Source organism: Dendropsophus ebraccatus, chromosome 6 (genome assembly GCF_027789765.1).
Source record: "Dendropsophus ebraccatus isolate aDenEbr1 chromosome 6, aDenEbr1.pat, whole genome shotgun sequence".
Lineage (NCBI taxonomy): Eukaryota > Metazoa > Chordata > Amphibia > Anura > Hylidae > Dendropsophus > Dendropsophus ebraccatus.
In genome coordinates this window covers 79,574,057-79,601,044 of record NC_091459.1, presented here as the reverse complement: position 1 = coordinate 79,601,044, position 26,988 = coordinate 79,574,057, and the positions used below count along the sequence as shown (strand labels likewise).

Below are 26,988 nucleotides of genomic sequence, written 5' to 3'. Positions count from 1 at the left end.
CAGCCCCTGGACTCACTCCAATTTTTGAAAAGCTCACTAGCTTCCTGACTCACTTTTAATGGTTCTCTGTGTGCTCAATGCCATGCTGTATCTGGCCTAATTTTTGGGAGGCTCACTTGCTTCCTCACTCACTTTTAATGGTTCTCTGTGTTCTCACTGCCATGCTGTGTCTGGCCTAATTTTTGGGAGGCTCAATTGCTTCCTCACTCACTTATAATGGTTCTCTGTGTGCTCAATGCCATGCTGTGTCTGGCCTAATTTTTGGGAGGCTCACTTGCTTCCTCACTCACTTTTAATGGTTCTCTGTGTTCTCACTGCCATGCTCTGAAGTCATACTACGTCTTCGGAGGAGCGGGACTGGTTGCCTGGGGCCCACTGATCGCGCCCCCCCCCCCCCAACCAGCCAGCTGTTTTATTTTATTTTTTTGGTCTAGCCGTGGCCTCACCACCCTTGGTCGAGAGGCATCAGGTATATCCTTGATGGTCACTGACAGCTGGCCTAGCCAGTTAGTTGTCAGCACCCGGGTTCGTGTGTAATTAGCAGTGAGCTTGGTTGCGTGTGACAAGGGGCGGAACCTATTGGCGGCTCTGCAACTCGGCAGCCTCACACATGTACCATGCCTGGCCCACGTCTTCAACCTAGTGTTGCTGCGGTTCCTTAAAACTTACCCCAAGGTGCACCGCATCTGTGTGCATTTCCCCAAGTCAACCAGTTAAACTAACCCCAACTGCTACAGTCACATTCAAATTCAAACTCAAAACAATGGTGGGGGGGAGAAGTGGGGAGTCACATGATTCAAGGAATGTTACCCCAACTGCTAGAGTCAAATTCATAGTCAAATTCAAATTACCTTCCTTGTCTTCTCCATTTCGAACCATATTATCTGTGGATGTCATCTTATCTTACGGGTGTCCTCTGCCATTCTTTCACCAGTACCTTCTACCTTTTTTCGATGTTGTAGCCGTTTTTAAGGCAGAATTGACAAGAGCAGTAATGGACATCCATGTTGACTACTGCTGGGCCTTTACTGGCAACCATGTTGACTACTGGTGTGCCTGCCCTTGCCACCATGTTGGCTACTGCTGGGCCTTCACTGGCATCCATGTTGACTACTGCTGGGCCTTAACTGGCATCCATGTTGACTACTGCTGTGCCTGCCCTTACCTTCCTTGTCTTGTCCATTTCGAACCATATTATCTGTGGATGTCATCTTATCTTATGGGTGTCCTATGCCATTCTTTCACCAGTACCTTCAACCTTTTTTCAATGTTGTAGCCGTTTTTAAGGCAGGATTGACCAGCGCAGTAATGGACATCCATGTTGACTACTGCTGTGCCTGCCCTTGCCTCCATGTTAGCTACTGCTGGGCCCTTTACTGGCATCCATGTTGACTACTGCTGTGCCTGCCCTTGCCTTAATGTTGGCTACTGCTGGGCCTTAACTGGCATCCATGTTGACTACTGCTGTGCCTGTCCTAGCCTCCATGTTGGCTACTTCTGGGCCTTAACTGGCATCCATGTTGACTACTGCTGGGCCTTCACTGGCATCCATGTTGACTACTGCTGGGCCTTAACTGGCATCCATGTTGACTACTGCTGACTACTGGTGTGCCTGCCCTTGCCTCTATGTTGGCTACTGCTGGGCCTGCCCTTGCCTCCATGTTGACTACAGCTGGGCCTTCACTGACAACAATGTTGGCTACTGCTGCTCCCGGGAGTTCTCTGTGTGCTCAATGTCATGCAGTGTCTGGCCTAATTTTGGGGAGGCTCACTTGCTTCCTCACTCACTTTTAATGGTTCTCTGTGTGCTCAATGCCAGGCTAGGTCTGGTATAATTTTTGGAAGGCTGACTGGCTACCGCTTCTACCTTGTTCACTTTGTCCTCACCGCCATGCTGTGTCAGGCTGAAATTTTTGGCTGGTTCATGATATGCTACCTCTGTTTTAATGGTTCCCTGTGTTCTCACTGTCATGCTGTATCAGGCTGAGTTTTTGGGTGGTCCATATGCCTACCTCTGTTTTAACCAGGCTGTTGCACAGAATTAGGCATAATGGTGCCATTAGGCAGCCTCAGAGGCATGCATACATGCTCCCCTGCTGTTTCTTGTCCATTTCCGTGGTGTTTCCATCATTTTCTGAGGTTGACAGGTTTTTACACGACCTTCCCTCTACCGAACTTGGGTCCCCTGGAAAAATGCTTGAGTCTCCCATTGACTTCAATGGGGTTCGTTACTCGAAAGGAGTATTCGAGTATCGGGAGATATTCATCTCGAGTAACGAGCACCTGAGCATTTTAGTACTCGCTCATCACTAATAGTAACACACGGGACTCTATCTCTACTCGCACCTGCACTTATACACACACCACCGTACACCTTGGGTTATTTTCCCTCCTTCTGTGGGTGGAGGTACTGACAATCTGGGTGGGTTAGTTACTACGCCAGTTTGCTGTGACAAGAGCCCAAGGGACCCACAACAACCCGAACAGTTACCGACCATTTTGGGGAATACAGCCAGCCATACACAACAAAGCAGGTATCAACATCACACCTGTGTGCTGGACTAGCACTGGCATCACAACAAATACAATCACTGGCTGAGCTCACAACAGACTGAACCACTACAGTAACATGGTAATTTAAACCTCAACTGTGTTAGGGGATCCTAAGGAGGTTCTATTTAGTGATTCACGGTCTTCCTTGTAAAAGTGTAAAAAAAAATAGCTACCAATCACTTATAAGGACTGACCACTGGATTCCTAAATCCAGAACAAGCATAAGTACTGTATACTGTAAATAAATACATTACTACTTGCTCCTAATGTTTTCTAACAGCACTATATATCAATCCGCTCAGCACTTTTTGCTCTTAAACATGGTGTCCGCAAAGTGGACTGAATTTTCATTGAGACAAGTTTTCTTTAAGCCCTTCAGGATCGGACTAATTTTCACTTTTGGGTTTTTGTTTTTTCCTTCTCGTGTTTAAAGGCCATAGCGCTTGCATGTTTTTACCTACAGACCCAAATAAGCCCTTATTATTGGCGCCACAAATTGTACTTTACAGTGGCAGACTTAAATTTTCCATAAAGTATGCTGTGAAGCCAGGAAAAAAATATTTGTGCAGTGAAATTGAAAAAAAAGGAATTTGTTTTAATTTTGGGGAGTTTTGTGTTTATGCCACTCATTCTATAGTAAAACTGACATGTTATATACTGTATGTTCTTCAAATCATTTTGATTACAACGATATGTAATTTATATATCTTTTATTTCATCTGACTGCTTTTAAAAAATTAAAACCTTTTTCAAAAATTAAATGTTTAAAATTGCTTTTATCCTTTGGTCTATGGGGCTGTGTGAGGTGTAATTTTTGCGCCATGATCTGCACTTTCTATCTGTACTTTGATTGCGTATATACGACTTTTTGATCAATTTTTATTACAATTTTTTGGGATTTGATGTGACAACTTTGTGGATTTTTATGCTTACGCTATTTACCGTGCGAGATCAGGAATGAGATAATTTAATAGTTTGGGCAATTACGCACGCGGCGATACCAAAACCAAAAACACTTTTTTTTTCACTGTATACTTTAACTTTTAGTCCCCCTGGGGGACTTTTATTATTACTGCAGCGATATCCCATAGAGATCACTGCAGTATACTTAATACAGCAATGATCGATTAGATCATTGCTGATTTACTCTGGTCTGCCGAAGTTCCATCTGCGTCCCGGCCTGGTAATTAGAAGGTTGCATTTAAATGTATAATTAGCGGGTGTGGCGATCAGACCATTCCAGCTAATAGCTGCGGTCCCGGGCTACAGATAGCACCCAGGATCACGGCGGTTCAGAGTGGGGTCGCCACGCAGCCCCCCTCTGAACCGCCCCTCCTGCATCAGGACGTCAATGTACTGACTGATGGGGGGGGGTTAATGTCATGTAAAGACCACATATTACACCATAAACCACCTGGTTGTCCTAGAATGTGTCCCATAAAGGTACTGTGTATTACACAAGAGAATACAGCAATTCGGTCATAAATAAATAACCCTTAGTTTAGGGATCTGGATGGAGGAATGTTAACATAGATGAAAAAAGACTAAAAAAGTTTTGGTATTCCTGAAGATATAGCTCATGTGATTTAAACCATTCCTTTATAGGACACCACAATTTCTATTTAGTTTACACTTAGGCTGTTCTCATAATCACTATAAAGAACACCAAGGCTGAGATGTATTCAGCTTATCTTGGTCTGTCTGTAACCTATCATTGATATAGGCCCTAGCGCTATTTTTGGAATTACATTTGCTGAAAATAAAGCAGAGTTGATATAACAGCAAAGACACAACTAAATCCTGCTTTTAATTAAAAAGGAAGGAAATAAAAGGCTAGTGGAATGGATTCCTGGACACAAGGTATAAATATATGATTTAGAAACTGGAAGCTGGATCCACATTAACATTAATAAACTAAATGTTAAAGTCACATCACAATTAAAATTGTATGAGGCAGTGCTTTCAGTTTTATGCTCCGATAATAAGTGAACTAAAAGTCTGGCATTCAGCGAACACAAGAACAAGCTGGGTAATTGGTACAGCGGTGCCCATAAAGCACTCATTATAATATTTTTACTATATCAGAAAGGAGACTTCCTGGGATTCTTTATTTATTTTTCTTACAGGAATGAAAGGTTTTCTGTTTGTTACTTTGAAGGAACCGTATCCCATGCTGCTTGTTTGAGATCTAATTACCACATTTTAGCCAAAGGAAGAAATGGGAGAAAATCATTCATTTTTATGATTATTGTTGTTGTTTTATTATCGCTTTAGTTTGGCTTTGGCACATTGTCTTTTCCTGTTGCTTTTTTTTTTTTTACCGTTGATGTTTCTATTTCACATCTGCAAAGAGGATTGATTTATCATATCTTGTATCATCCGTGTAAAAGTGTAGGAATGAAAAATGAGTTAGCACAAGTGTCAAGGAGATGAGAAGCATAAAAATCAAGAAGCCACAATAATACCATGCATTTTACTTCTACTTAAAACGAGGATAAAAAGAATGGGCTAAGCTGTTTTGCTAAGTAAACCTTTCATGAGGCAGAAAGATGTGCACGAAAAATAAATAATGGTTTTGGAAATCTTAATCTTTCCACCTACTAGATGCATTTTGGGCTAATTCGCTGAGCTTTTGTTTTTGTTTGTGCTCAGCGTGTAGGTTCAGAACTGCGTGGAAGCAAATGCCAGCTAACTGCTCAATAAAAATACAGCCGACTAATAATAAATCATTTTTTACTCTTACATAACTGCTCACATCTGGTTCATCTAATAAAAAAAGTATGTATGCCGACACCACCATGTGAAAGAGCAGGCCTGAAGCTTTATTCTAAACAAGCTCTGTAGTACATACAGTACGGGAGAGAAGTGCTGACTTTACACATACTGTCTGGAAAGATCAGTGGTTTTACCTGTAGAACATGATGATTGAGGAATCTCAACTCAAGCAACTCTAGTAGATAAATGCACAACTAGTTCTGAGTTGCTTGCTTTTCTACTGCAGGATCTTGGGGTTGGGTTTGGAGTTACCTCTGATTTCAGGTGTTAACAAAGGGTTTCAGCTGTGGTTAAAAGCAGTCCCTCACTGTGTATACTCATATATATTGCCATCAAGATATAACAGTAGATCGTAGGCATTAAAGTTTTTTTTTGCCTTTTGTCTTAATTATAGGTTTATAGCATTTTTGTTTCAGGATGAAGCACCGGTCCTTAGGTACTCTATAGCAAGGTTTTTATCTTCACACATAACAGATTTGCCATGTGAGCATGTCCAAACATTGAAAAAAAAAAAACCTCAAGAGATACGTAACTGTGCCTAACTGGCTAAAGGGGAACTCCACATGAGGAAAACCTGTTTTCTATTAAAAGTACATAAAAAATTATATAGATGTGTCTATATAATGTATTACCGTATCTGTACGGTTCTGCCATACTGGTAGCTGATAGAGGCCAGTTTTCTTCACTTCCTGGATTTCTATGACAATCCACATTGTCTCCTGCTCCCACCTTAGGAGACAAAGATTACATGCTTCTGTCTCACATTGTGTGTGTTTTCTGAGCACAGGCTGATCATGCAGACAGGGGGCAGGGTGTGATGTCCCAGGAGGCTTGGCTGGATCCCCCAAATCCCCTGAGTGATTCACCATCTCTGACCAGCCAGAAGCAGCTGCTGCAACTTCACTGATTGTGCAAAAGTCTGCAGTGAAATTAGGGCTATGTTCACACATGTCGGAGTTTCATTGCAGTACTGAAGTGTCTTCACAAAAGTGATGCAGTAACAAAATTAAATGATGCTAAATGGCACGGAGGATCAGAGACGGCATTGCCAATCCCACCTGGACAAAAAACAAGGCATAAAAACAGTAAATCCCATGTAAGATAATATGAAATGATGAAGTACTGCAATTAATTCAGTAACACAATGAAACTGCAATGTGTGAACACAGCCTAGATGTTCTGCAACAGATTTGGGCGGGTAATGGGCAGGGTGGAGGACTGTGATGAACAGCAGGGAAAGCAATGCATTCTGGAACCTGTAGTACTAGGTAAAACTGCTCAACCAGGAAGTACAGCCACACAATACAAAACAAGGACCATCAAAAAAATGGATTTTTGGTAGTTTCAAAACTGGGTTAGACAGGTAAGCAATGCTATATACTTCTGCAGCTATTTTTTTTTCCTCTTTAAGTCTCTGTTGTACACAGAGTAGGGTAGCAGATTTTTAGACTAGAGTATATGATTAGGGCAATTAAGTGTAGACCAGAATGCTTAATTCTAAACAGGAATTTAAGTGATAAAAGCAAACATTTAATTTAATTTAATTAAAACCCATATTATCTTTGTTTCATTCAGCTACAAATATGCATTGAAATTCATTTACATAGATGCAACAGTTAAAAAACATCAAAGGTCAGTTCAAAACTGTGTGTATGAGGCTGGCTTCACACTGCCTTAAAATCCTGAGAAAAACGCCAATAAAAACTCCATGGTGTTTTAACTGTTGTGTCTATGTTAATGAATATGCCTTACACCTATGGCATTTTTTTTGAGGTGGCATTTTTCTCTTTCTTCTGGTGTTTTTGAGGCCTTTTGGCAGTTTTTTTCAAAATGCAGCATGCTAAGAGTGTGGTGCTTTTTTCAGCAAATCTAATTTTATCTCCCATAGACTTCAATGGGATTGTTCTGGTTGCCATTTTTCTTTCTCTGGAGTCTTTGTCACCTTTTGTTATTCAGCAGCTAGGTCATGTGATGCCAGAGGAAAAAAGTTCAGCACACAAAAATGCCTAAACCACAAAGTCAAAAATGCTATGAAAAAAAATGCTAGAAAAAATGCTAATGTGTGAAAAAAAAAAAAAAGCTATGCGCTGCATTGGTGTTATTTTTTTGGCCTGAAAAACGGCAGACAAAAAGTGTGGGTGAAGGCATCCTGAATGCCACATTGCAAATACATTCCAGATGCTGATTTCTAATATGGCTACCTGTGTAATTATCAGTTAGTCCTTGTACTTAGTTTTAGGATTGTAATGACTGGAGCCATAGATTCGCTGTACCACCACTAGTGATGACGTAAGTTGCACCAGGGAGCGGAGTCTAAGGGGCCACTGGTCTTCACTAGTGCCCACCATGAGGCAGGGTGGACATGCTGTGGCAGGCAACCCCCAGGTCACTACTCCTGGCTTGGCTTGCTAGTGACGGTGAGCAAGGTGCAGCTGGAGACATGTAGGCAGTAGAGATAATCAAACAGGGCCGAGGTTCAGGTTCGTACGAACCAGAGCCATCGGCATTTGTCTCCACCTTTCCCACGGAACGGGAAGGCAGCGGGAGTCAAATGCCGATGATTCGGGCTCGTACGAACCTAACCCCCGGCCTTGTTCGATCATCTCTAGTAGGCAGACAGGCTGGAACACAGCAAGACTCAGGGATGGAACCGGTATAGCATTCACAGACAGGAACCACAGATAGTTAAAACCAGTGACAGGAATCACGGGAGGGCTAGGACCACACACTTTACGGGAAGCATGCAGAGGCTCCAACTCTAGGGTCAGGGCAGGCTGGGATTTATAGGGAGGTGTTAGAAGCACATGACCAATTAGGAACGTACTGTTCCTTTAAATCTGTCAGAGTCCCTCTAGGAGGTGGGGACAAGCACACCAGCTGGGAAGACAGGATGCAGGGCCATGGAGCAGTGGGGTGCCCCTGGGCCTGAACACGTGTGCCCTGGCGTCCCTGTGGGCAGAGAGGCAGGAAGAGCGGGTGCGTCGGAAGCTACTTTACAGGAGAGTAACAGAACATACAAACTGCTGCATGCATTATTCAGACTCTGCAACGGAAGCTATTGGAGCCTCAGGCGCAGTGCAAAGTATTCCCACCCCTGGTATAAGGCTAGATGCCTTTCAGCTGTGGCAATAATACAATTCCCATCATGCCTGGACAGCCAAAGACTTTGGCTCTCATGACATGATAGGAACTGTAGTTTTGCAATCGTTGGAGGGTAACAGTGATGGGAATGAGCTCTATTCCTCACATGTGGTCTAGCTAAAACACTTAAATATTTAAGGGAGTAAAGCATACAGGATCCCAATGCAGTTGCACTGAATGTGCATATAGCATTTCCACAATATCTATCTATTTCAAAATATATAAAGTATTTCCTTTATACTCACATGATTGCCATAGCCAATAACTGGCCACAGTGGTCTTATGCTGATTACCTCTGAGGCGAGTGATTGGTTGTAGCAGTCACACGGGTACTGTATATGGCAACATTATTGCTGCAACCAAGTAAACCAGGTGAGGCCTACAGCAGTGGGAGATTTATTGTTTTTTCTTTCCAGAACTCTGAAAATTCCTTTACTCTATATGCCTTTTAGATCTTGTCTGTATCATAAAAGTTTTAAGTTTTTTTTCCTATATTTTTGCTTTTCTTTTTCCAGTATCAGGCTATGTTAACACAACGTATCTTTTCTGATGCGCCCGCATCAGAACACTGCGGCGCGAAAGATCATCCGGACGATACTGCAGTACTGGCCGGGATGATCTTTTCAGAGACTGGCCGGGATGATCTTTTCAGAGACTGGCCGTTCCATGACCCGGCCGGGTCACGGAGCCACCGGTCTCATACGTTGTGTGAACATAGCCTAAAGCACCAATGCTTAGGTGCTCAATGGCCATGTTCGTACATGACGGATATGATATGCATTAGTTGCAAATTGCAATACGCACCATACTCATTAGCAATTTAATTAAGATTTGACCATTGAGCCTGCAAGGAATAAAAAAATCATACCTGTATAAGTGACCTTCTCAATGACTCCAGTAGAATCAGCGGTCTGTGGTCGGTAACATTCGGCCTTCACCTCAACAGGGTCAATATCTAGCATGAAAAAACCTTTTAAGCCTTGATATTCTGATATCTGGTTTGGTTGTCTGAGGACAGCGCTTGGCAGCTCCTAAGGTACAGCAAAGTGACAAGATTTTTCTTCCTTTATTAATTTTTTTTAAAAGAAATATTTGTTTTAGCTCTGTAAGAATCAATGAAACCAGAGGAAGAAACACAGTTCCTGGCCTGTTACTGTCACAGATATTTATGCCGTAGAAATTATTTATCCAACCATCACATACCGCTGCCGGCTAATGATGTTTTTTTAAGACAACAAGATAAAGAGATATAGGTTTTTGATATAGCATTCAAGATAAGACATTCTCACAATCCCCTGCAGCATTTAACCAGCTGAGTGTGTAACATTTCTCATCTCTCTCCAAACCGGTGTGTCTCTTGGCACAGGAATAATATGTAATGGAGGTCACACAGAGCAATGCTTGCCACCCTTTGACAAAACACTTACATGATAGTAGCACTTAATGTCTACATGGAATTTCCCTACAAGTGGGACATAATAAAAATGGAGCTCGCAGATGAAGAAATTAAGGTCACCATATTATTCTCAGCACGCATTTTGGATTCTTATTTTTACACTGTCATAAGTATATAAGAGGATGTAAGATTCTAGCAATACTTGGCATGATACTATATGAATATGAATGCCTCTATGGTGCTGCAGCTGATTTCCTTGTCACAGACTCTCATGGATAGTCGTGCCACCGTTCAGAGATGATAACGGCACTTGTTAGAAATGAAAAGCTTTAGCCATAGAGAATATGACAATATTTCAGAATTTTACTTCAGTCACATGTACTCTGGAATAACACTTGGATAAACTAGGCAAAGATAATCCTGCTATCTCTTTATGTAACAAAATAGTGTCAGTATAGCTAATGAGTTGTATGCATTCAGCAGTAGATTCTTACAACATATCAGATAATCCCCTGATAATACCAATGAATATTTAGCTACATATTGCATATAAACTGAGCCTTTTAATGTTGTCATTACCCATCATTGTAACCATTAGGTGTGTAACAGTGTGTAACCAGAAAAACATTGCACCTTATGTGCTTCATGCAGAAACTTTGCATAGCATATTTCTGAACATTTCTTTTAGCTTCCCACAGATTTCAGAGGCTTTATGACTTTGTTTTTAATCTTAGGGTCCTACTACACTGCCAATTCGGCAGATTATCGCCTCAAGTGACAAAGACAATGATCAGCCGAAGAAACGATCATCAGCTGATCGTAGCCATTTAAACTTGTTTAAAAATCATGTGCCGCACATGGCTACATGCAATAGTGATGCGCGGCAGACGGCTGAGGAGTGTCAAAAGAAAATATTACACTTTATACTTACTTGTCCAGGCTTCCTGCTGTTCTTAAAACCAGTGTCCAACCCTGGCCACTGATTGGCTGATCAGCCTGCTACTTCAGAGACCCGCTCAGAAAAGCCAGCGGGGAGCAGGCAGAAGCCAGAAGGACACCAGGGTGCGTGGACAGGTATGCATAAAAATTTATTGTTTCGCAATTTTAAGACAAAGACTGAAAGGACATCGCTAACAATATACCTGCAGCCCTTAATTGGCTCAGTAGGTGAGCTTCGATCTAGCAGATTGGTGCTCGCTTACACTAGTCATTGTGCTGTGTAATACAGCCCTTAGTTTAGAGATTCTAGGGAAATGAATACCTTTGAGGGGACTTGCGTGTTTACTTTTGACCAAAAATCAAATAATACCTCAAATATATTTAGCACTACACTGCATGTATGGTATATAAGTGATCTGTCCCTGACTGAGGAGTAGGTGCCTTTCCCAACTTATGGTGTGTTTACACAAAGAGGTTATTTGACAGATTTTTCAAGCCAAAGCCAGGAATGGATGCAAGAAGAAAAGAAATCTCAGTCTTTCATGTATGACCTGTTCCCTGTTTATAGTCTGTTCCTTGCTTTGGCTTCAAAAGTCTGTCAGATAAATCTCTCTGTGTAAACACACCATCAGCCAACTTATAGGCATGGGCTAATGGAAATTCTGGCTCTCATACAATTATACTGAAAAGAATGATAATCTAGTCTGCTTGGATCCTTTTTTTCTTTTAACAGCTGGAGTCAATTACACAACGAATGAAACAAATGCAGATCCTTTTCAATTTATCTGTATCTGTTTTAAAATACAGTCAAAGGCTGTTAAATGGAATAATAGATTGTGGTGTGAACAAAGCCTATCCAGAAATATTACATTTCACCGCATCAATCATATTTTACTTTTCTTGAATTTTACGACAGAAAAATCACATTATTTTCATCTGTATAATAGCTACCAACCTGTAGGTAAAACCATTTAAACCGCAAACTTTCATCCAATTTCTGACATGCCACAGCATCTAGCTACTGAGATCCCATTGCTGCAGTGAATGGATAGAAGTGCTCAACCCGTCTAGGCAGTGACAACCTGTTCAGCCAATCACGGGATGGGACAGCACCACTGCCAGTGATTGGCTGAGCGGACTGTCACTGCCGAGACAAGTTTGTTGGGTGTTGGGCTGTGGGTGTGATCAGTGGGGGAATGGGAGACACAGCAGGAGAACATCGGAAGATTGTGGAGAGGCCAGAATACAATGTTTGTAATGTTTTAGTTAAGGGCTGCAACATATAAAAAGTGCTGGATAACCCCTTTAATTTATGCAGTTTCTCAGGAGATGATAGGTCCTCTTTAAGCCTCTGTTTAATGTATGTGTCAGGAGCTTTTTCCCAACCTAAAAGTTGAACGGGGGGTGGGGGGTGTAGGCCGTGTATGTAAACCCACCATTAGTTTTACTTTCCTCAATATCTTTCTCTCTACCATATTAAAATTTGAGAGACAGTCTGGAAATATTAGGGGACTCTGTTAACTAACATTGTCTAAGTCAATCTATAACACCCATTTTTCATTTACAAAGGTGCGATGATGTAATGTACAAAACTGTGTTTTAGTGCTTAGTTACGCTTGAATTGCTCCTTTAACAAGCACTGTACCGGAGACCTGCAAAACCATAAAACAGACACGTCTCTAATTCTTTTACAAAGCATTTTACTACAAGCACAGTGTTTATAACAAATATCAGATGAAACAGAGTGAAAAGATGTTATATAATTTTACCTGGGGCACGTTTACCATTAAAGCTGTATCCAAGCTCCGGCTGTCCTTAAAGCTTTTGTACTTCATTGATTTGCTGTCTTGTGAATGAGATGCTGTAAGAGGATGATCTGTATTGAATGCATTAAAAGAGTATACATGGCTGTCAAGTGCTTAATTGTCCTGCCACACTTGTGTTGTCTTCAGAAAACAGCACAGTCTATCATGAGATCCTGTATGCCCAGGATAAAAACCATTCAGCTCTGAGCAGAGGTGCAGGATTCTGGAATTTGTGATACAATGAACATGTAGAACGGTTTACACCTTGGCTAGAAATGTAGCAAGTGCTTGTATTTTCTGGTTCAGAACATTGGCAGATCCAGAGGAGAGGGAGCGGTCTGCATGAGTGCTCCAGTAATTGCCCTAATTGCAGTATTATAGAAGAATGTCTGAGTAATTGTAAAATCCAAACACTTTCCCAAACTTAATGTTTATTTCCCATGCTTTCTTTCATTTACACTTATCACTGACACAACAAACAGCATGAAGGGAAGAAATTCAACTGGGCTGTGTGACATTAAATAGCTGCACTGTACGTGCTAATCCAATTTATAAAAATAAAGCAGATCTAAAAGACAATATATGTGTGGTTGCCATATAAAAAATAACATGTAGTTACCTTTTGGTAATAGTTACCTGTAGTGTTAGCTGCAGCTATGATCAGTGGCTACAGTTTAATTCAGCTTTATGTGCATTATCCAGACCTGCAATATTGAGACATTATGGATCATTTGTACATGATCAATACTGTATCAGTATTCCAGATCTGAGTTCACATGTCAGGGCCACAGGATGACTGCAATGCGGCCAAATTGACTAAAGAGGTTAGCTGCCCTCTCAGCTTTCAAAAAAAAAAATATGAAAGAAGTCAGTATAGAACTTACTGCAGTAATATTATTGTACTTCTGCTCTATCATGTGTACCTCTAAAGGCCCGCCCCCTTGACCTCCTTCTGTGCAGTGCTTCATCATACTAAGTTTTACGGAAGAGCATGTGATCATTATGTTGCCCAGAGCAGACCCAAGGGACAGATAAATCAGTAGGTATACTTGTTGGAACAACATGTTTCGGGTGCGGAAGAAAATGATCAGGAAAGTGCACAGGCAGATGGCACAGCTGAAACAAGTTGTTCCTGTGTTGCTACCTTCAATAAAATTACCAACAAGTATACCTATTGATTCATCTGTTCCTTGAGTCTATGCTGGTAAATGGTCCATTTGTTCTGTGATCCAGCTTCTGAGAGGACTGTGGGATGCATCCTAGCATTAGACCCCAGAAGAAGTTAACTTGGGTGCTGTGCTCCTAGTACAACAAACTTGGGGCGAGTTCAACCCAGCAGGTTCAGATTCAAGGTTTTGAGACTTTGCACATGCTCGCTTTTCATTTTTGTGTATTTTTAGATTTCAAATGTTTGTTATGTTCTTAAAGAGTCCTTAAAACACAAGATCAGTAAATGAAAAAACTACACAGACCAAAAAGGCATTATTTTGACACTTCGAGGGACGGAAAAGAATGTGTGAAGGCGTCTTATACTGATCTGTCTATTAGAAAGAAAACAGAGTTACATAAGATAGACCCTTTGAAATATGGAGGCAATTTGGGTGAAGTAGTAAAAAAGTACAGATGACAGACAGCTACCTGACAGATGCATCTGTACTGTAAACACTCTCCACAGATTTCACTGGGTGTTTTTCTCCCTGTATTTGTGTGGGTTTCCTTTTTATAAAAACTGTCATAGTAAAAAGAAAGAATTGTTTCTCCTAGCAAATAATGATTTTCTAACCTACCCTGGGAACAATGAAACTTTGCCTCTGGTTGCAATGGCCAATAAGGCCACTTTTTGACTATGAATATTTTTACGAGGCCCACATTGTAAAGAATATATGCTGCTACAGGGAGAAGAAAGTAGCCCAATGTTAGACTCTGTGTTAGAACAATTCCCATTGGCACACATGGCTCATTATACTGTACATGAATTACAAATCTGCAATGAAATGATAAGCTCATTTCCTCTCCAAGAAAAAGAACAGAGAGTGATTTCATTTAACTGTTCCCAGGAAACTTTACAGGAGAAGTAGGGTGGCCAATTATTCACCGAAACAACTAGGCTTTATATCGTATGTAGAGCAAGAAATGATCATTACATTCAATAAGAAGTTTGGTGGTACACATGAATGGTTCTGGGAAAGGAAAGACATTTTATTTCTTCTATTGCTGAAAGTAAGTTCACAGTACATCTACTTACAGTATAATGGCTCAGCAAAACATACCTTTTAGACAGGTAGACTTTATAACATCTTCTTTTACACAGTGAGTTGACCTTAGAGGACCATTGTGCTGCTTTCCATGTACTTGCTTTGAAGACTTGGGGGATAGTCTGGCAGAGAATGGTAATTTTATTTCGGGTTATGAAAGATTTAAAAAAATATATAAATTATAAGTCAGTTGAGATTTACACCAAGGAACAAAACCAATGTTTTACCTTTCTAACTAGGTGTCCTCTTCACCAGACTGTATATTCTATAACACAGACATCATATCAAACAAAAAATGTTCCCCCAAAAAATAGTATGAAGCTTTCTTAATTTCCTCATTTGTTTCCAGTAAAATTGAACTGCATGATCCAAAGGGATTAGAGGTGTAGAAAAACATAACTGCTTTCTTTTACAAATACCACCACTCGTCCTCAGTTTGTGCGTAGTAATGCAGCTCAGTTCCATTAAAGTGAATAGAACTGAGTTGTAATACTACATAGGTGTGAGGACAGGTGTGGTGTGGTTTTTGTAGAGGAGCATCAAAATTTTTTTTATCCCTTTAAAGCATACCTGTACATCTACAAACTCACTCTTAGGGTGCCTTCACACCTACCGACTCGCGGCGTAAATCTCACTGTGAGTCTGGCAGGTCCTGGCAGTTCACTGTCACTACATACATACAGTGTCAGCAGTTTGAAACCTGAATTACAGCTGACAGATTTTATTCAATGTGCAAGCTTGAAAATCGATAGGTTAGGCTAAGGTCAGGCCCTCTATTGCAGTTTCTGTTGAAATTACAGAACAAACAAATGTTGCATCCACTTCACTGGACCAAGAGAAGCAGGATGGTCATTTTAACTAATTGCCATTTAGGCTGTTCCGACAAGGTTATTAGGATGTGCTAGGAGCAGTGGTCACGGGAGGGCATGCACACATGGTGAACATTCACTGGGTGGGCCAGACAGACCACAGTTAAGAGCCTTGTTTGATCTGCCAACCAGAACAAGCAGCACCCTCAGTTCACTTGTCTACTATTCAGACACAGGCACCCATATTACACACCCTTTTTGCTAAATAGGACAATTTCCAACCACTTAAGATTACAGAAGGAGAAGCATGGGTGTCACAGCACCCATTACGCATCCCACCATTGATAACCAACCACTGCCACCTTCATTTGCAGTGGTTTCATGAACAAGAAACCTGGACTGTTATGGACTGGAACTGTATCGTCTTTAGTGATGAACTGAGGTTCCGTTTTGGATCTGACAAGTTTGGAGGCCTTATGGTGAGTGCTTCAATCCTTTGCTATTGATGAACACACTGCCCCATTTGCTGGTGTTATCATCTGGGGAGCCATCGCATATAACAGCGGACTCTAGTAGTAATACAAGGGACACTAACAGCTCAGCAATATGTGTAGGCCATCCTCTTATGGCAGGGGTTCCAAATGGCATTTTTAAGTAGGATAATGCTCATACCACTGCTCATACCACTGATAGGGCTAACAACTTCAAACTGCGTGGCAGGTACTGCCACTGGGCCTGTGAACCTTACTAGCATATCATTTTAACATTTTTCCTTTCCAGAGTACACAGTTTAGATGGAACACTGGTCCATACATTTCCCAGAATTGTCTGATGCAGATTGCAACTGTCCAGGCACCAGATTTAAAGGGGAACTCCAGGTAGAAGTTAAAAAAATGAAACTTCAAACGTGAAACATGAAACTGCAGAAACATATAGCATTACTTACCTGTCTATCCTAGTTTTGAAAATACCAAAAACTCACTTGTTTGGGGGGGGGGGGGGGGGGGGGGGGGTTGTTCTGTATTGTGTTTCTGTCCTTCCTGGTGCAGCAGTTCCCAGAATGCAATGCTTTCCCTCAGCTGATCATCACAGACCCCCACCCATCACAATCAGTAAAATTAGTGCTGCACCTGCTTCTGGCCATTCAGAGATGGTGGATCACTCAGGGGATTGGGGGATCCAGCCAAGCCTCCTGTGAGATCACGCCCTGCCCACTGTTTGCATCATCAGCAAACACACACAATGTGAGACAGAGGCATGGAAGATTTGTCTCCTAAGGGGGGATAGCAGAAGGAGCAGGAGACAATCTGGATCCACACAGAGGCCATATTTTTCACTTCCTGGATTTCTATCAGCTACCAGTGTGGCAGAACCGCACAGATACAGTAATACATTGTATAGACACATCTATATAAAATAGAAAATAAGTTTTTCTTATCCGGAATTCCCCTTTAATTACCAATCAAGCACTTTTTTGGCTAGTTGGGAAGCCAGTTTTGGCAACCTACGAGTGTGCGGGATCTACTTTTCAACAAATCAAAAAGATTTGCACTTCAATATTTATACACTGGCTTCACACGTTTAGTATTCCACCATGTCCGCCATTACATGCAACTTTATCAATCAAGAGTGTGGAATCTACCGTGGTTACATACCACTAAGCTTGCACAGTTACATCCATATAGTGTCATCTGTATTGCACCAGAAATTCAATGGGCAAATAAATACTTACAGTGCCTTCCTAAAGCATAAATATATTTATACAACATAGGCTCCTGGCTAATAGGCAATTATCCCCAACACCTAGACACGCTTCTCTTTCCTATGTGAGCTGCAAAATCAAAGCACAGTTCAATAGACATGCACCCAACTGGTGCTCTTAAAAGAGCAGTATTTCTTTGGCTTAGAGATGGGGTTTGGGAAATCATAGGTGTATGGAAGTACAGAAGGGAATTATAGAAGTACCTTATTACAGCTCTGTAAAACTTGGAGGTCACACGGAGCCACAATACTAATAGGTGCATAAGCTCTTATAGTGTTCTATAGTCTTTATAACATATAAAGAGCTAACTGCTCACTAACATTTACAGGCTGAGTTGGGGAGGGGGGGGGGGGTATCCTGCCTTGCCCTGGGTGCTGTCAACCTAAACTATGCCACTGACTGCACCATAATTAAAGTGAATCTGTACCTACAATCTGACCCCCCAAACCACTCGTACCTTCGGATAGGTGCTTTTAGTTCAAAATCTTTCCTGGGGTCCGTTTAGCAGTTGATGCAGTTATTTTTCTAAAAAAAACTTTTAATCTTGCAGCCCTATGTCATATTGGCATGGCCTTGAGTATCAGTGCCCTAGGCCTGCACTGCCTCTCCATCCCATCTCCCCTGCCTCTTCACCATTAGGAGTTACCCCAGGCAGGATTTCTCCAATTCATCACGTCTGAACACATCACAGGTGTCTTTATGATCCAGCACATGTGCCGTGTTCAGACAAGTGATAAATAGGAGAAATCCTACCTAGGGCATGGCTAATGGTGAAGAGGGCAGGGAGAAGAGATGGAGGGGCATCACAAGCCTAGGGCACAGACATTCTAGGCCAGGCCAATTTGAAACAGAGCTGCAAGTTTAAAGTTGATTTTCAGGACAATAAATGCATCACTTGCCAAACGGACCAGATCTTGGATTAAAAGCAGCTATCCAACAGTACAAGTGTTTTGGGGGGGGGGGGGGCAGATTGTGGGTACATGTCGCTTTAACCCCTTCGTGCTGCAGCTAGTTTGGGCCTTAATGACCAGGCTAATTTTTCAAAATCTGACCTGTCTCACTTTATGCTTTTATAGCTCAGTGATGCTTTAACGTATGCTAGCGATTCTGAGACTGTTTTTTCGTCACATATGGCACTTTATGTTAGTGGCAAAATTTGGTCACTACTTTGTGTGTTTTTTGTGAAAAACATCAAAATATCATTAAAAATAAAAAAAAATTGCATTTTATGAACTTTAAAATTCTCTGCTTCTAAAAAAAGAAAGTTGTAGCACATAAATTAGTTACTAAGTCACATTACCAATATGTCTTCTTTATTCTGGCATAATTTGGTAAACATATTTTACTTTTTTAGGGTGTTATGGGGCTTAGAAATTTATCACTAAATTATCACATTTTTGTGAAAGTTTCCAAAAAAGATTTTTTTAGGGACCAGTTCTTTTTTTAAATGGATTTAGAAGTCTGGTATCCTGAAAACCCCCATAAGTGACCCCATTTTGGAAACTACACACCTTAAAGAATTAATCTAGGGGTATAATGAGCATTTTAACCCTACAGGGGCTGGAGGAAAGTATTCACAATTAGGCAGTAAAAAAATGGAAAATTTAAATTTTCCAATAATATATACGTTTAGATTAAAGTTTCTCATTTTCAAAAGGAACATGAGAGAAAAAGCACCCCAAAATTTGTAATGCAGGTTCTCTTGAGTACAACGGTACCCCATATGTGGGCGTAAACCACTGTATGGGCACACAGCAGGGCTCAGAAGGAAGGGAGCGCCAATTAGCTTTTCCAATGCAAATTTTGCTGAAGAAGTTTCTGAGCGCCAGGTGCGTTTGCAGTGCCCCTGTAGTGTCAGCAGAGAGAAAACCCCCCATAAGTCACCCCATTTTGGAAAGTGCACCCCTCAAAGAATTCATCTTGGTGTGTGGTGACCATTTTGACCCCACAGGTATTACAGGAAAGTATTCAAAAGAAGACAGTAAAAATGAAAAACTCGAATTTTTCCAATATTATGTTCTTTTAGTTTGAAATTTCTCAATTTTATGAAAAACAAGAGGAAAACAGTACCCCAAAATTTGTAACGCAGGTTCTCCTAAGTGAAAAGGTACCTCATATGTGGGCATAAACCACTGCATGGGCACACAAGAGGGCTCAGAAGGAAAGGAGCGCCAATTAGCTTATTCAATGCAGATTTTGCTGAAGAAGTTTCCGAGCGCCAGGTGCGTTTGCAGAGCCCCTGTAGTGTCCGCAGAGTAAAATCTCCCAATAAGTCACTCCATTTTGGAAAGTGCACCCCTCAAAGAATTCATTTTGGGGTGTGGTGAGCTTTTTAACTCCACATGTATTAGAGGAAAGTATTCAAAAGTAGACAGTAAAAATGAAAAACTCGAATTTTTCCAATAATATGTTCCTTAAGTTTGAAATTTCTAAATTTCACGAGGAACAGGAGAGAAATGTCACCCCAATATATGTAAAGCAGGTTCTCCTGAGTAGAACGGTACCCCATATGTGGGCATAAACCCCTATATGGGCACACAGCCGGGCTCAGAAGGGAAGGAGCGCCAATTAGCATTTTCAGTGCAGATTTTTCTGAAGAAGTTTCTGAGCGCCAGGTGCGTTTGCAGAGCCCCTGTAGTGTCAGCAGAATAGATTCCCCCCAAAAGTCACCCCATTTTGGAAAGTGCACCCCTCAAAGAATTCATCTTGGGGTGTGGTGACCATTTTTACCCCACAGGTATTAGAGGAAAGTATTCAAAATTGGCCAGTAAAAATGAAAAACTCGAATTTTTCCAATAATATGTCGGTTTAGTTTGAAATTTCTCAATTTGACAAGGAACAGGAGAGAAAACGTACCCCAAAATCTGTAACGCAGGTTCTCCCGAGTACATCGGTACCCCATATGTGGGCATAAACCACTGTATGGGCAAACAGCAGGGCTCAGAAGGGAAGGAGCGCCAATTTACAGGAGCAAAACCGCAGCTAGCAATGGTTATTAGAATAGCGCAGTTACTAAAATAAAATTAAAAAAAATGAGATTACAGGTAATGTGGGGTGGTTACGGACAGCCTGGGGTGGTTACGGGTAATCTAGAGGTGGTTACGGCAACCTGGGGTGGTTACAGGCAACGTGGGGTTGTTACGGGCAAGGTGGGGTGGTTACGGGCAACGTGGGGTGGTTATGGGCAACGTGGGGTGGTCACGGGCAACCTGCTGTGGTTACGGCAACGTGGGGTGGTTACAGGCAACGTGGGCTGGTTACGGGCAACGTGGGCTGGTTACGGGCAACGTGGGCTGGTTACGGGCAACAAGGGGCTGGTTACGGGCAACCTGCTGTGTTTACAGACAATCTGGGATGGTTACGGGCAACCTGCAGTGCTTACAGACAATCTGGGGTGGTTACGGACAACATGGGGTGGTTACGGGCAACCTGCAGTGCTTACAGACAATCTGGAGTGGATACGGGCAACGTGGCAACTCTCCGGTGGCGGAGAGCATGGGGCTTTCATTCATTTTAACTTTTCCATCGCTGTGAACAGACATTAGTCGGTTCACAGCGATGGCGGCGGCCATCTTGGAAATGATGGCCGCCGGGGGAGGGGGGTTAGTGATCGCCCTACTAGGGGGGGCTGATCTGAGGTCTGGGGGACACTTATTTCATCTCCCCCCGCCGTAGATTCACGGCGGGGGGAGATGAAAGGCGGCGGCAGCACCGGTAATCCCCTTTACCGACGGCCCCCGCTATAACGTTAATAGCGGCGATCGTCGGTTAGGGGGGGGGCGGGACGGACCCCACACACTGCCCCAACCCCTCAGCCACCTCCGGTAGCCGGGGGGATGGGGTGGGGGCCGTCCCGGCCCCGCAGCCTTATTCTCTGCCGTAAAAAGCTGATGGCAGCAGAATAAGGACCCTTAGTGACCGCCGTAAAAAGCCGTATCGGCGGTCACTAAGGGGTTAAGTTCAGTGAGCTGCATACTAAAAGCACAGTACCCATCTGGATTAAGGCAAGGTTCACACGTACTGTATCTGCAGCACTCTGATTGGCTGAACGCTGGGAGACACCAAGAGCCCCAGAAGCAAGCCGGAGCATGAACCCGGTAAAGTATGTTCCCAGGCCGCAGGGGGTTCGGAGCGCTGACTTTGAAAAACTCGCAGCAGGATGACAATCCTGTGCGAGTATGTCATCCCATTGAAGAGAATTGGCAGGTATCCGCTGCGGATTTCACTGCAACTCGCAGTGTAAAATCTGCTGCGGATACGGTACGTGTGAACCCACCCTAAAGGAGCAATATTTGCTTGGTTCAGAGATTAAATAAACTCGGAGGCATTTGGACTCTTTTAGAAGTCTATGAATACCATACGCGATTTCTGTATAACATGGGGGTTGCGGGGAACTATAATACAAACATTTTTGTTGTGACTTTATTTATAACATGTAGAGAGTTAGCCTTCTGCATTTCTTGTTATTTCCAGGAAGCTTTCTCACAGACAGATGCTCAATTAATGCACCCTAAATTGGGAAAATATAATCATCCTCTCTATAGTGGAATTAGATGCAAAATGTAAATCAAAGACTCTGAAAGGTTTGACAAGAAATTCAATTGACTTGTCCAAGGTTCTAACAGCTCTTTCAGTATGCACGACTTATTAGGAAATGCCCTGAACCAACTGTTCAAAAAATGTATTTATTCAGAAACTAACAAAAATCCTGAGGCTAAATTAGTACATATGAATGAATACATGTAGTGCTTTGGCAGCAAACTTGAAATAAATGTGCAATCTGAAAACTGAAAATAAATAAATAAAAATGTTATAGCCTTTCAGTTTAATCACTGCACCTCACAGCCAAATACTAATTCAGGCCAACAGGTAAGTGAGTGCTCTTATCCAATTACAGTCACAACGTTAGATGGCACGAGAATACAACCAAACACCCCATCTTACTCTAGCCATGCGACAGAAAGGGCACAAATAATTATAATACATGTAAGGCACGTATAATAACATTCAAGTCACACAGAGTTCAAGTGAGGATTAACTGACTCGCTGCTATGACTCAATCCATTCTGCATCTGATGCGATTATATCATTGTATAAGGCAGGACAGCATACTGCATAATGGCTACTGAATACCAGAGGTGAAATATACATTAATACAGGCTGCAAACAATGCTTTGGTGGATAATTCACACACACTTATATACGATACGATAGAGTAGTAGATGCTCGAACAAACGTCCACCAGATGTGGTAGGTAAAGCCAATTTTTGTTTCTGTGCTTTTGCTTTTTTCACTTTATATTTAGGCCATAGCGCTTGCATTTTTTCACCTAGAGACCCACATGAGCCTTTATTTTTTGCAACACCAATAGTACTTTGCAATGACAGACTTTTTTCCCATAAAATATGCTGCGAAAAAGGGAATTTATTTTCATTTCAGGGTGTTTCGTGCTTACGCTGTTGGCCCTATGGTAAAACTGACATGGTATCTATGTTCCTCACATCAGTACGATTACAACGGTATGCAACAAGTATGACTTTTATTTTATTTGACGGCTTTTAAAAAATTAAAACCTTTAAAAAAATGTGTTTAAAATTGCTCTATTCCCAGGCTTATAGCGCTTTTATTTTTTGGTCTATGGGGCTGTGTGAGGTGTCATTTTTTGCGTCATGATTTGTACTTTCTATCAGTACCTTGTTTGCATATATGCGACTTTATGATCATTTTTTATTAAATTATTTCTGGATTTAATGCAACCAAAAAAATGCAATTTTGCACTTTGGAATTTTTTGGCGCTTACACCATTTACCGTGCGAGATCAGGAATGAGATAACTTAATATTTCGGGCAATTAAGCACGCGGCAATACCAAATGCGTTTGTTTGTTTGTTTATTTATATTTATAAAATGGGAAAAGGGGGTGATTTGGACTTTAATTAGGGGAGGGGATTTTTTATTAATAATTTTTTTTTTTACTTTTTCTTTTACTTTACCTAGAAGCCCCCCTGGGGGACTTCTATATACACCGCACTGATCTCTCATAGAGATCAAGGCTGTGTATATACACAGAATTGATTCATTAGATCAGTGATACATTGCTTTGGCCTGCTGCAGGCCAGAGCAATGTATTGCCGAGCCGTGATCAGAGTCATTGCGATGCCAAGGCCCGGCCAGAAGAATGGAATAGATTGGAAGAACGGAGATCCGTCCCACTAGACACCAGGGAGACCGAGAGCACAGCATTTAAATTCAGCTGTCAGGTTTGACAGCTGCATTTAGATGCTTAATTAGCCGGTGCAGCCCCGGGACCCGCGTCGGCTAATAGAGCTGCTCCCCGGCTGCACATAGCAGCCAGGAGTGGGGCCGTTGAGAGCGGGACCCCTCTCTGAACTCCCCTTGCGCCGCTATGACGTACGTCATGGGACGCTAAGGGGTTAAAGTGTCACTGTCCTTATAACTTCCTAAATCTAAATCAACAGTAGATGTGATATAAAGCAAGTTTGCAATTTACATTCATTTTTTTTTTGTTGTTATCATGCTGTAAAACAAAGCTGAACTTACCAGAAATCTAGGTCCAGTCTTGTGAAAGCAGATTTTCTGAGATGTGCTGGTTGAAAAAAAAAAGGGTTTGAAAAAGGAATCCCAGCCAGTACAGAGAGTCACGGCTCAATGTGTCTGTCAATCACATGACTGCCTTTTCTCGGAAAGCGCTCAGATAGCCTTATATAGACTGGACTTCCTGTTTTCTGAGAAAACAGGAAGTGCTGTGTTTTTCATGATAACTAAAAAAAAAAAAAAAATTTAAATTGCAAACTTGCTTTATATCACATCTACTGTTGATTTAGATATTTAAAGTTATAATGACAGTGACACTTTAAAGACATAACTACAATTTTAGAGCCAAAAACCAGAGTACATACATTAATAAAGTTCATGGTAAGTGTCCTATTAAGATTCTCCACAGGAACAGAGCATTGTGATAAAAGACAAATATGACACATTTACCTGCGACTAAACATTTTTGTAGCAGAGAACACAACAAAGAAGATATACAAGTTGTTACATTAAAAGGCAATTTCAAATCCCAAAGAGACCGGAGAGTCGGAGAATACAAATTCATGACAGTCTTTGACACACTTAACACAGGACTGAATCTGTCCCAAGGATTTATGTCACATGTCAACATCTAAAGAATCTGCTCCAGAGATAGTGAGGGCATCAGGTCTGTACTAACATCAATTTAGAGACTATAAAACTTTTACAATACTTATCTGGGAACTAATGAAGGATTTACCTTACCAGTTCGTAGTTTTTTAGGGCAAATCCATACCAAATCATGGACAATGTAGTGTAACTTTTCCTTTTTTGCATTCAAAAATAATTTTATTTTCATATTTTTGAAAACAGGGTAAATAAGGGAAGGTGGGATGGGAATACAGAAAACAAGAAGTGGGTGGGATGGGAAGGGGAACAAGGAGAACAATTTATCTATCACAAATATAAGTCAGATATAACATATGCATAAAGTGTATTCATATTTTGAGCAAGAATATAACGGTAAAGTAACCTGCAAAATAAATTCCAAAGCATGATGTAGCTGCCGTATCTTTAGGATTCCGCATTAGTATAATGTGGTTAACATACAAAAGGGAAAAGAAAGGGGTAAACAACTGTAACGGCAACACTTTTAATTTAAAATTTACTCACCAGTTTGATGCAAAATCTATTGCGTTTCTGGATCTAAAACTGTGTCTGAACAATGGACAGATCTCTACTTGCCTATATAGAAAGCCTACATCTGGCAATGGTGTTCTACAGGCAAGTAGTAGTCACCCCAGCCATGTCACTAGAAATCTGCCGGTGGGAGAGTTCATTAGAACTCGTAGAAATTGCTCCACAGATGCCAACTATGAGAAAGCGGCCAAGGAACTCACCGGCAGACTTAGAAGGAGGGGATATAATACCCCAATCATTGAAAGAGCACGACGGGTGGCTGAATCACATAGTAGATCATACCACTTGGAGGATAGGGAAACGCGGAGGACCAACACAACTAACAATGATCAAAATGTGAATGGTGTCCCTATATCTAGGGACAACCAACTCACATTTTCAACAACTTACAGTCCTCAATTTGGACAAATAAGCAACATCATAAAAAAATATGTCCCCATGCTCTTTCAAGATTCTAAATGTGAAAAACTACTCACTACAGGAGTGAGATGTGTGGCAAGAAGGGGCAAAACCTTGGGAAATATACTTTCCCCTAGTGATCTTAACACCATAAATGCCCCCAGAAATAACACGAATTGGTTGACCACAACGGGTTTCTACAAATGTGGAGGACAAAGATGCCCCCTTTGTAAATTTACAAATAAAAAACAACTTTCAGTAACTTCATATAGTACGGGACACCTATTCAATATCAAATCTTTTATTAACTGTGCTAGCACTTATGTCATCTATGTGGCAGAATGCACACTATGCAAGCTACAATATGTTGGGTCAACCAAAAGGATGTTAAAAACACGGATCAGCGAACATATAGCTGACATTCGTGTACACAGTGGGTTCGGCACCAATAAATCGGTTTCAGGATTGTCCAGACATTTTAGGGAATGTCATGGAGGGGACACAATGGGCCTCTCTATCTGTGCCTTAGAAAGGGTTAATAAACCGTCACGAGGAGGTGACTGGGTACAGATTCTAAGAAAAAGAGAAGCCTACTGGATCTTGTATCTGAATACACGTTACCCTAAAGGTCTTAATTTGAAATCGGACTTATACTATATATATTAAATGTATTGTTTTTTACATGATCCAATTTATGTCTCCTCCCCTACCTAAGTAAGTCATGTGATCTCCACCTTGGACAGGTGACGCCCGGGAGGCGGTCCATGGTACGGAGATTAGCATCTTACCTATAAAAAGAAGGTCATTACACTGTTTGAATTGCCATGATTAAGAGGTATAACCTTGCAACGCATCGGCGCTGATGTTTTTAGCCTGTCTGTTTTTTGTTTTAAGATGCTAATACAATAAAGTTATACATATTTTTACGGAGCTGGGAGCCATCATCTTCTTTATCCAAGTTCACTCGGGAGACGGCCCGCTATACTGCTCCACGCGCTCCAGCCCTGGGGAATTACAGCAGCACGTATACACTGCACTTTTGGTGAGCTGACCTTCTTCTTGTTCATTTTGTAAACAACTGTAAACCTAAACAGTCGTGCTTAAAGTGACACTGTCACCCCCTTTCTGTATAAGGACTTCTCTACACAGCTGTAAAGCCTAAATTCTGCCGTTTTCATACCTTACTTTATAATAGCTTTCTTTGCACTTGTTCCAGTGAAAAATGCTCTTTATCGTGGATTGTGCCACCTGGGCGGCAGAGCATGACTGCTGTGCAACTGCGCCCCACCCACATTGACACTGTAGGGCCCCCTCTGTGACATCATCACCATCTAGCCTTTTGCAGCCCTAGAGGAGGTGTGGCCTAGACCTCTAGACTAGCCAATTCCAATGGCAGCCAAGGGGGCGGGGCGTGGACACAG

At 41.7% G+C, this 26,988-nt stretch overlaps 1 protein-coding gene across 4 annotated transcripts in view; it reads right to left on the bottom strand.

Annotated features, from left to right (window-relative positions):
* Positions 1 to 26,988, bottom strand: part of ZBBX (zinc finger B-box domain containing) — a 167,313-nt gene that overhangs the window by 30,293 nt on the left and 110,032 nt on the right. For 3 of the 4 annotated variants that reach the window (XM_069973831.1, XM_069973833.1, XM_069973834.1), the window contains 3 exons: positions 14,880 to 14,986; positions 12,574 to 12,680; positions 9,338 to 9,500 (listed from right to left, as the gene is read on the bottom strand). In XM_069973831.1, the coding sequence (XP_069829932.1) occupies positions 9,338 to 9,500; positions 12,574 to 12,680; positions 14,880 to 14,986 (377 nt within the window). The remainder of the gene's footprint in view (positions 1 to 9,337; positions 9,501 to 12,573; positions 12,681 to 14,879; positions 14,987 to 26,988) is intronic. The other variant, XM_069973832.1, reaches the window with a different exon arrangement.